At 36.6% G+C, this 11,701-nt stretch overlaps 1 protein-coding gene across 1 annotated transcript; it reads right to left on the bottom strand.

Annotated features, from left to right (window-relative positions):
• Positions 1-5,931: 5,931 nt before the first annotated feature.
• LOC108477025 (uncharacterized) lies at positions 5,932-11,238 on the bottom strand. The gene is made up of 11 exons (XM_017779436.2): positions 11,048-11,238; positions 10,257-10,449; positions 10,058-10,143; positions 9,130-9,214; positions 8,800-8,878; positions 8,505-8,635; positions 8,255-8,341; positions 8,020-8,129; positions 7,545-7,675; positions 6,865-6,991; positions 5,932-6,413 (listed from the first exon to the last, which is right to left on the bottom strand). The coding sequence occupies exons 1-10, from the start codon at positions 11,095-11,097 to the stop codon at positions 6,879-6,881; spliced, it is 1,065 nt and encodes a 354-aa protein (XP_017634925.1). The 5' UTR covers positions 11,098-11,238; the 3' UTR covers positions 5,932-6,413; positions 6,865-6,878.
• Between the last annotated feature and the right edge of the window lie 463 nt (positions 11,239-11,701).

Raw genomic sequence — 11,701 nt, 5'->3', positions numbered from 1 at the left:
CCAATGTTCGGTGGTTGGCTTGTGCATAAATTGAGACAACTTGTTAACCGGAAAAGCAATATCAAGGTGCATAAGTGATAGATATTTTAGACTACCCACTATTGTTCAAAATTTTAAAGGATCAAATAAGGCAGTCCCGAAGTGTAGTGATAGTGAGGAGCTTGTTGGTAATGGTGTTTGAATTGGTTTAGCATCCAACATCTATGCATGAGTAAGAATGTTCAACAAGTAACGTTGTTGAGAAAACAAAAAACCATGTTTGTTGGGAAGAACTTCAACACCAAGGAAGTAAGAAAGCATGCCTAGGTCCTTAAGGGAAAATTGACTTACTAAGAAATGAACAAACCAATTTACTGCTACATCATTATCCCTAGTGACAATTAAATTGTCAACATAAACAGGTATACAATGAATGACCATCAAATTTGAAGACGAATAGAGATGTATTAGAACGTGAATTTTTGAAGCCTGGGTGAAGTAGGAAATTGCAGAGTTCTTGATACCAAGCTCGAGGTGCTTGTTTGATGCCATAGATAACTTTCCGAGACTTACATACATATGATGGAAAATCTCGATGAATGAACCCTAACAGTTGACTTATATACACATTCTCATTGAGATGGCCTTGTAAAAAGGCATTGTTGACATCAAGCTAACGAAGGGACCAACCACGACGTATTGTAAAACTAAGAACAAAACGGATGGTGGTTGGTTTGATTACCGGACTAAAGGTGTCATGATAATCAACTTCTGGATGTTGATGAAACGCCTTTGCAACTAATTATACCTTGTACCTAGAATCAGATGGCACTAGCTCCTAAGTTCAAAAAATCCACTTACAACCATGATAATCAATTGTACCTTGTACCTTGAATTAGATGGCACTAGCTCCTGAGTTCAAAAAATACCTTTGCAACTAATTGTACCTTGTACCTTGTACCTTGTGTCATGATAATCAATGGAACCATCAGAGTTATGTTTAATTCAAAAAATCCACTTACAACCTACTACATTTTGACTAGAATCAGATGGCATTAGCTCCTAAGTTCCATTTTGAACAACAGCATCATATGTTGGATCTAGTGTCACAGGTCAAGTTTAAAGCCCGTAACCATCGCACCAAATGCATCCAATGGAAGTCTATTACTTAGATGTGGATCATTTGGCACACGAGAGCTAGCCCGATTCAAGGAACTGTTGGAGAAGCTTGTCAGATTGAAGCCTAGTTGACCCGATAGCGAAGATATGGCAACTTAGGCAACTATGATAACTAATCTTAAAAGATAGAGGCAATCATATCTTGTAAAGATTATATAGGATTTGATATGGCAATATCTTGTAAATCCCTTAAATCATGGGATATGGTTAATCTCGTCCATCGATGTAGATATATCTTGACCGTCGGTTTTGGGGGAGCTCAAGTATAAATAGAAAGCCTCCCTCTCATTTGTACTCACTTCATTCATTGTTTAATTATTCTTTGTGAATAAGATAATAGAGAGCATTTACTCAAACACTTTGCGAGCGTTCTTTCTGTTGTTCTTTTGATTGCTTCTTTTGGCATTAAATCACTTCCGCTTTTTAATTTGGTGCCTTAAAGGAGTTCTTAAGGAATCCTCATTCGAGTAAAGGCTGACTTAGGCGAGTTTGGACGAGCGAATCGCCTAAGGCCGCACGGATTGAAAGATGAAAGGTCTAACCCCGTAACAAGTGGTATCAAAGCTATTGATTTGAAGGTACTGTTGGGATGTCGAATGAAGAGTTCGAACAAAGGTGGGCGAAAAAGTTTTTGAGGGAGATGCTGTCAGCAGTAGAGGAACGTGTGGGTAAACTCGAGAGATTCATGAAGGACGTAAAGAAGGCACTCGATGGGATCGAGGGTCACATAGACAACTGGAAGGAACAGTCCAGAGACTATGTAAATATGTCTCTTAATTCGACCATGGATAAGGTAAATGAGTTGTTTGATTTACATAAGGATAAACTGTCGGACAGGAACGATGCTTTTGAGGCTATGATGATGGCTTTGAAGGAGGAAATAATGGCCACGACGCTGGCTTTAAGCACAAGAATGGAGGAGCTCGAGGGAGAGCTGGCCTTGTGTCGAGCAGCGGTGAGGGAAGGAGTGTCAAGTACAGCACTCAGTAACGAGTATGTCCCGAAGTCGAAAGAGTTTATGGGGTTCAAGGTCTGCATGTAATGTGGATAATTTCTTATGGATGATGGAAAACTACTTCTGTCCCAAAGGCATCGTGGATGATGCGAGTAAAGTAAATACTGCTTCATTATTTCTTACTGATATTATGCTTTTATGGTGGCGAGGTAAGACCATAGATAAAAGGCAATGTGAGATTGGAATGTGGCAAGGGTTTCAATGTGAGTTGAAGGGATAGTTTTACCCAGAGTTTATCGAGGAAAAAGTTCAGGAAAAACTGCAAGGGATAACGCAATAGGGCACACTGGGGGAGTATGTTTGAGAGTTCAAGGAACTCATGCTCCAAGTTTCAGATGTGACCGAGAAAGAAACATTGCTTGCTTTTCAAGAGGGATTAAAGTTGTGGGTCAGACAGGAGGAGGAACAAAGAGGTGTCCAAAAGCTATCAGAAGCCATGATGGTAGCGGAATCCGTGGTTAAGCTTGGTCTAGGGAAAGACAAGCTTAGGTCTTCCAAGTTTGAAGAAAGGGGTGTATGTGAAGGGAATCACAAGGAAGACAAGGATGATGGCAATGATAATGGCGACAATAGTGGTAATGGGAAACCATGAGTTGGGAAGAAGAAACCCAAGAGGAAAAGGGACAAGCTGAAATGCTTTCTCTGCGACGGTCCACACATGTTAAAGAAATGTTTGAGAAAATCTGCGCTTAAGAAAAGTCGGTAAATAAGGCCTTGGGACTTGGTTCAAGCGCAAGGGGTGTCGAAGCCAAGGAGGCTGAAAGTGAGAAGAAGCCAGTGGAGTGCTTCTTGTGTCATTGTCCGCATAGGTTACCGAAGTGTCCGAGAAAGTCTATCATCGATGGGAACGGTGGAGTAGACAAGAAACCTAAGAAGCTTGGTTTGAGCAAGGGAAAAGTCGAAGCCAAGAGGGTAAAGAGGAGCAAGTCTGTCATTGAAGGGAACGATGGAGAAACAAGGAGCCCAAGAAGCTTGGTTCGCACAAGGGAAATGCCGAAGCCAAGAGGGTAAATAAAAACAAAAAGAAGCGAGTAAAGTGCTTTTTGTGCCGTAGTTCGCATGAGTTGCGAAACTGTCCAAAGTAAGCCGTAGTCAAAGAAAAGGCAATGTCCGAGCATGGTGAGTAGTCGAAGGGGCTTCCACCCAAGGAAGATGTGAGTGTGTCATCAAACTTAGAGGAAGAAGTTGCGATGAAAATAGTGAAGCTAGACCAATGAGGCTCAAGTCGAGCGAAGCGTCGGAGTTGGCCGAGTCATCGATAAGGCTTCCACCTATGGAAGAGGTGGGTGGTGCATCAGACTTTAAGGAAAAAGAAGTGATGCATGTAAGACAGTTGACCCGAGTAAATACAAAGGTACATCCCGAACACTCTGATAGTGTGTTGCATTCTAACTTGTTAACTTAACAAGAACGTAGGGGCCTTTTCGAAGTTCTTGACCAAGGAGGCCGAGAGACTGTGGGCAAAGCGAAGCCAATTGTTGTGAATCACGAGGATTCTGTTCGAGAGGAGTTAGAATGTGGGAAAAGGAGTGACATAACTCATTGTCGTCGAGATGTACAAACGAGTAGGACGGCTCGAGTTAAGAAGCGACGGAAGCTGAGGTAGAAGTCTCGAAGGAAGGGAAAAGCTAAGGCGTCAAGACGAGATCGAGGCGAATCAAGTCAGTGCCATTCGAAAGTCGCAACGAGGACGTTGTGAGAATGGATGGGGGAGAATGTCACGGGTTAGAGTTCAAAGCCCGTGACCATCGCACCAAATGCATCCAATGGAAGTCTATTACTTAGATGTGGATCATTTGGCACACGAGAGCTGGCCCGATTCAAGGAACTGTTGGAAAAGCCTGGTTAGCCCGATAGCAAAGATATGACAACTTAGGCAACTATGGTAACTAATCTTAAAAGATAGAGGCAATCATATCTTGTAAATCCCTTAAGTCATGGGATATGGTTAATCTCGTCCGTCGATGTAAATGCATCTTGACCGTCGGTTTTGGGGGAGCTCAAGTATAAATAGAGAGCCTCCCCTTCATTTGTACTCATTTCATTCATTGTTTCATTATTCTTTGTGAATAAGATAATAGAGAGCATTTACTCAAACACTTTGCGAGCGCTCTTTCTGTTGTTTCTTTTGGTTACTTCTTTTAGCATTAAATCGCTTCTGCTTTTCAATTTGGTGCCTTGAAGAAGTTCTTAAAGAATCCTCATTTGAGTAAAGACTGACTTAGGTGAGTTTGGACGAGCGAATCGCCTAAGGCTGCACGGATTACGAGACGAAAGGTCTAACCCCTTGACACTAGTGCCCTAAGTGTAGTATTTTCGTCAATATAACTTGTAAATTTTTTGAGCAGATTGATTAATAAAACAAATTCATTTATTAGGATTAATATATTTTGTATAATTTTCTTCACATGATTTTTGCATGCAAAGCAAAATGGAAACAAATGTTGCTCATTGATTGTCTAAATGTTTAACTAATATTAAGCAATATTACATGGTCGGATCATAGTACGGAAAGACAAATTGTATTAGTAGATGAACCTAAACATGTCCTTAATCTAATCAGAAATGAGCAAACCAATTAAAAGACTAATATATCGTCTATCAAGTCCAATTGTGAAGATGCCTTGTCTTGGGCATTAGAGTGAATGACGCCTAAAAGATAGACATATAGATGCGACTGACTAGACTACAGTAAATCGGACAAGACCCAAGCAGAATAGATCCTGAATCTATTTATGGATTTATTCACCAATGATATTTATAGTGTAACATATTTAATGTCACATTCCAAAACTGAGTTAGTAGAAATTGAATTAGCAAAACCAAGAGTAATCAGGATTGTGAAATAAATTCCCACATAGATCAATACTCTTTATATATATTTGTTAATTTCCTTTTGAAAGCTGACTTCACAAATCCACGTGGAAGCGTTATGGGTTGCCAAACCAAACCCTTCTATAGCATATATATATATATTATATTAGATTTGAACAAAAGAAAAACGTATATCTATTTTTTAAGAAAAAATCTTATACCTATTAGAAACTTAAGTTTGGGCAACATTTTTTATGTTATTGTTTTTGTTTCCTTAGTTTAAAGCCATTTGTTAAACTTAGCACAATAATAAATTTAACTAGGGGTAACTATTTATGTTTCGTTAGCAAGAGATTGTGTGAGGCATAAAACATTATCATTCTTATAGAGTTGTTTATTTGAAGAAAGATATATGACCATATAGTAACAATTTACAAACAAGATATACGAAAGGTTATTGCCTCATAACATATGTGCGCATTACCATAAGTAAAAAAACAAAGATCAATGTATAAAATGTTTTAACATAAATTACGTGTCCACACTTATACAAATATATAAATTTTTAAACTCAATTTTTGACCATAAAAACACAACTAATCAAATTCCGCTACTATTGCCGGCAGGCAAATATGTTAGGTAACCAGTAAAACAGCACCCCCCCTTTATTTTTTTTCAAGTTTCTTCCGATAATCTCTCAAGAGTGAAACGACAGGAAAAGAAAGTCACCAGCAGTTACCAATGACTAATCAATCAAGATGAATGAAGATTGTATTACCAGCAATGCAATCACATAAAGATCATAAAACAGATTCATACAAATCCTAGGTTCTTTTTTTTTTTTTTTGCCAAGCTACACCTAAGCATTTACGTGCCATAATGCCTACAGTCCGAAAATTCCAAAACAGAAGTCCAAACACATCAGACTTCAAAGCAGAAGTCTCTTATCTATCAAAAGGAACCGAATTTTTTCAATTAGCAAAAGCCGTCTGAGATAAAAATAGAACGACCAGTCTCTTAACACTTGAGTTTTTGTTGATAAAAAAACTGAACTGTAAGCTGTAGAAGTGATCCGTAGAATCCTTTGAGGACAAATACAAAGCATAATCTTGCCGATGGGTAGTTGTAAACTATGAACGGGTAGTTATAAACTATAAATGATAAGTAATATTTGAAACACTTTTACAACGATGGATCCTGTTGAATGCTACACTTGGGTCCAAACCATCAGTTCAACGATTGGCTCACATGTTATACCATTTTGACAAATAAAGAATGTGGGCAGGGGGAGTACCTGGCTGGAAACTGATTAAAGCAATGAGGTTTATTACCCATCATGCCCAATAACTAAGGGTAACAAAATCAACATCTTCACAATAAATGCTGCAAGAAAATTGCTTGTTCATGCGTAAACCCTAGATTGTCACTGCACAAAAAAGGTAGAACAGTCAGCAAAAGCCATTCACCACCACAAAAGTATGGTCGGATGCTCTTCCAATACTACCCGGGTGTTTTTTTTGGTGAATGCATCCACCAGCTTAGAGGCCAAGTATTATTCACCCCTCCCCCCAAAACATTTTGAACTGATGAAAATAACTCAAAGAAGTATCTTTGACTGGCTACTTAAGTCTCAAACTATATCTAGCTGAGTCTATATCCCTGTTTTTGAATTAGTAAATTTAAGTCCATCATTCAGAACACAAAATATTTTACTGAAAACAACTACTGCCTACCAACATCATCATTGAGCAGTTTCATGTATTAGAATGAACCGATCAAAGTCACTTCATACTACCCACCCAAAACCACAGCCATGCAATATTATGCTTTCATAAAAACGGGGAATAGAAAGACCAAGGAGTTTGACATGTACACACCAGAATTGCACAAATTAAGTCGGAAGAGAAGGCATCTCAAGTTCATCATCCAACATCCCATTTGATATTTCTGGTTTTTGAAGAGAATCTTTCCTACCACGTTCCAAGGTAGTTGCCTCATATATCCCTACAAATTTAGGGAGAATCAAACATAAGATCTCTTGAAATTTAGGCACAAAAACATTGCTTATGGTAAACTTGCACATGTTTCATGTCAAGGGCCAAAATCAAGGAGAGTTTATTTTTATTGCTTTGCATTGAAGATTTTTGCAGCATTTTCGAGAAATTTCAGCAATGAGTTGAGAAAATCAAATTTTACTGCAAAAACAAACATGAAAACGAGCTCCTTCATGGGAAATATTGAAAAGTGAATAGAGATAAGGGAAGTACAATAAGATTTCTTTATCACCTAATATGTTTTCAAAGCCATAATAGTCTATATTCAACAAGATGTGGTAGAGATGAAAGGATGCCGATTGTGTGTGAAGATTTGAACATCCAGCTTCTTGAAAAATTATGATTTAAAAAAGAAACCTCCATATGAAATTCTTTCCTATGTGTTTAGAGATGAATGCATCGCCATTTTGATCGAAAGGGGAAAAAAAAAACACTCCAAAGGAGATGCACCCTTCTTTATCCATGGTTCATTCACTTCAAGAAAAATGAAGAAGTTAACATACCAATGCCTAATATTGAGGAACAAATTAAAAAGCCTGCCAAGGAGAAGTCCATTTTGTAAGCAATCTCCATGACAATTATGCATCCTGCAGCTGCCATTAAATGTCTTGGAGAAGAGAAAACCATATGCAACCTATCAACAGATGAAGCAGTTGCAGTTATATATAAGTCTTACACTGTTTTAAGTTGAAATGCTTAAAGCTGAAATAAATGGAAGTTATCCATGCAAAATTACCACTGACAAAATAACATCTCTTGCATCTTTTATTTTCCAAAAATAACAGAAAAAAGAACAGTACTTGAATTAGACCATGCAGAACCTACAATAGATAAAAAGGATGCAAAGGGAATGTAGAACTGAGTGTTCTAGCACATAATATATGCACAAGTCTAAACATTTTGACGAAATAACGCAACAGGCTCTTCAAAACTAGAAAGATCACAAAAACCATAGAACTGCTTTAGTTACTGTCATACTTCTCCTCTGCGATGCTGTCAACGTAGAATACCAATATTATTCCAAAAAGAACTGTACTCAGAAAAGCCCAGGCAGAAAAAGGAAGTTCCATATTGCTATCAGAAGATCCCTGAAGTGTTCAATTGATGCAGAGGAAAGAACAAAAATTGTCAAACAAGCTAAGATACGAGAGATGAAACTAAACATGTATACTCAATGAAATTACGAGAATGAATAGAACAACAGAACCCTTACTATGATTAAGTCCCACATGGCCACGGGGAATAGAAAAGAAGTTGCAGAAGCAATGGTTATTGCATGAAGCCGCCTTTTCAGTTGATTCTAAAGGCAGAGAATGACAACAATACATAATTATCTAACAGTTTTTTTTTTTTTTCTTTTTAAAAAATAGTTTGCAATATTGAGGGGGTTGGGGGCTAGTAGCTGATGGTTTTCAGTTGACAAAAAGGCTAGAAGATAACTTTAGATGCATTAACATCAATACCTTGAGTGAAACTCGCCTTGCAATCACCCTTCTCAGAGCTGATAAGATTCCAGCCAAGATGGGAACCATCATTTTACTCATGCCCAATACTTGTTCAGTCTGAACCTCTGAATCGAGGCTGTCTTTGAATGGTATTTTTTAGTTAAGTTTATCAAATCAAACTAGAATAATCAGAACAAGAATAAAAAGATCATCTGTTTAGAGATTACAGAGAAAAATCAAATAAGGTGACACAAAACAGCTAGCCTATTGCATTGTAACATCCTAGATTTGAGGAAAGCCTATGAGAGGATATAGAATGGAGAAAGTGTTGCCAAGGCCCAGCCTTGAGATAAGAAATAAAAAGATGCCAACATTGCAATAAGCCCACCAACCTGGGAAACCAGAAGAAAAGACATCATCAGAAATTTCAACCATTAATGTTGATGCTGAGCACATATAAAATTTTATTCTAATTTCTAATGGTACCACTGATTTCAATTCTAAACAGATACAGCAATAAAACTAATGTGCGTCCAACTACTTCTGAAGGTAAGGCAGCCCCAGAAAACAGAGGTACAAATCTGTTTTACGTGAATTAAAAAAAAAGTCGAATTAGCTATACGTTGTAGTTCAATGTGTTTACCTTTTTCCAGAGATGGCCTCTTCTACCATACAATACTGCAGATAATACTCCAAGAACAGCACCGGAATATTCCGCCAATATAGCACTAGAGAAAAAATAAAATGCAAATTAATATAGCCATGGGTACCATTTAAAGCTTCATATGGATAAAATCAGGTCAAGAGAACCTAGGAGTCAATCATAACACACTATAAAAGGTGGAAAGATCATTAGGCTCATGAATCTTAAGTTCAGGTTATGACGCCCGGGATTGTATAGAGAGGCTAATGCAACAACTATCCAATATTCTTGGGCTGTTAACAACTTCCATTTTTACTTTTTTTCCTTTTAGTAGCAGGGAAGTGGTAGCAGAGACAGCAATAAAAGAAACTTTCACACAGTTCAAATTAAAACAAAATTGCGCGATATTGCATCAAACATCTAGCCCAAAAAACATCATATAAGGCCTATTAAGTAATCCATGGAGATGAATTAATCCGACTTATTAAGTGCATCCTTGCCAAATTTTGACACAAATGTTTCAAAAGGCTTGGAGTTTAGAATTTGTGAAAGTTGCACCTTTCTAACAACAATCAAAAAGGGATCATGTCTGGAACTGTCCAAGCAAGGGCAAGAGATTTTTCTCCCCCATTTCCACCTTCAGATTTGGCACTACAATAAGACATTTCTACGCATTTTGCACAAATATAAATAATTAAAATGGAAAGAGAAACTTTCAAGATTCCTATAAATAGGAGGTTGAAAGCATAGGGGTTTCTCATAAACTCAACAAATAAATATATAGCAAATTACATTGTTTTTATAAATCAGACAAGGTTTCAAATATACAATACCATCTTATATGCCCAATCTAACCAAACTATGCATGTTTGAGACATGTAACCATAAACAGAAATAAGAAACAATGTTTAAGGCACCAGAAACGCACCTAAGTGGTCCACAAGATTTAAGCCCCTTTCCCCACAAGATGAAATATAAAGCTGTTATAGCACCATTAATTACAGAAGGAACCACCTGAAAATTAAGAGAGACTTCAAAAAGGAAAAATTAAGGAAAAAGATACAAGTGAGCACTCTTTCTTCCAATTGTTATTATCTTCCTCAGGAAAAGAAGCAACCCTACTTGACCTGTGTATTTGAGAGTGATCTTCCCTTCCAAGGCTTTTGCAAGAGTAAAAATAAGATAGATGAGGGAACCAGACAACTGAAGATAAAAAGTATCACTGAAGCTCCAGTCTGGGTCAGGTACCGATACATGGAATAAACTGACCATATTCTCAAGAAGTTCCCAACAATGTGGATTATCTGCAGAGGAGTTTGCCTACAAGTAAAAATAATTAATGGCAAAATCATCTAAGATCTAGCAAACAAAAATATAATACAATTAATTTATATACAAGTATATGAACATATAGTCATATAACAGTGTTTCAAATGTATTTTATTAGTATTTATAAATATATGAGAACATTTATTTTAATCTCTTAACAAAAAATCATTATCAAAAGTTTAATAGCTCAATGATTACGACTTTTAGAACAATACTTTAGCTAAACTAAGCTAAAATTTCCCATAAACTACATAGAAGTACGCAACACTGGTAGACATTATTCAGTTTAGTAATGCTAAACACGCTAGTCGCTAAAACAAAGTAAGGGCACTGTTGAGTTGGCCAGAAAATGCTGGAAAATCGGAAACTTGAACAGAAACTTATCGGAACTTCATAGCATATCACTTTGAAGGCAAGAAATGCAGTTGACCTAAACTCCACAAATAAACGTAAGATTCAAATTTCAAATTCCTCCACAAATGTCATTTCTTCTAGAAAACCAAACAGAAAAACTAGGGTTCTAAAAAATAAAATTGAAAATTGAAAAAAAAAAAACAGAATGAGAGATTTATTTTGTTTTAATACATACCTGAAATTAGACGATCCGCGAACCTCAGAGATTGGCCTTGGAGACATCATCTTCAAAAAAATGAAATAGTTTGTATCTGAAAAGGAGGATATTTATAGCTTATTATGAGAGAGTAGTTTAATTTGGATTAGACAAAGCTTAAACAGAGATTAATTACTGATAATTAGTGTATAACAAGCAAAAATAAATGAGAGAATGAAATAGAAAAAACGAGAGTCCAAACTGAAAATTGACTGCTTTGGGCTGGGCTACAATCAAGGATTGGGCTTTAATTGTTCCATTTCTAATTGGTTTTCTTTATGACTATCTAAAACCGTATCTTTTAAGTTTCCACAATACTTCAGTAAAAGAGTTTCTTTTTTAATTGCAAACAGGATTAATAGGAATTTTTTAAAACTAGAATACAGTATGTGTAACATAATGTGTATTTAAAAATAATAAATAATGAAATAATTGGTTGAGAGGTAAATTTAAAATTTTATTAATTAAATTTATGTTAGTTCAAATTTTGTTGTATATATATTTTTCTTGATTTTGTTAAAATGAAAAGACTAAAATACCATTGAATAATATGGCTTATTTTAATTACGGTAGGATATTTTTGTAATTTTTTAATCGAGTTGGTAATCGGTTAACCCGCGACACCAACTCAGT

The sequence above is a fragment of the Gossypium arboreum genome, chromosome 12, assembly GCF_025698485.1.
Source record: "Gossypium arboreum isolate Shixiya-1 chromosome 12, ASM2569848v2, whole genome shotgun sequence".
Taxonomy (NCBI): Eukaryota; Viridiplantae; Streptophyta; class Magnoliopsida; order Malvales; family Malvaceae; genus Gossypium; species Gossypium arboreum.
Note: the sequence above shows the minus strand (reverse complement) of the source record. Positions and strands in the feature narration are given on the sequence as shown.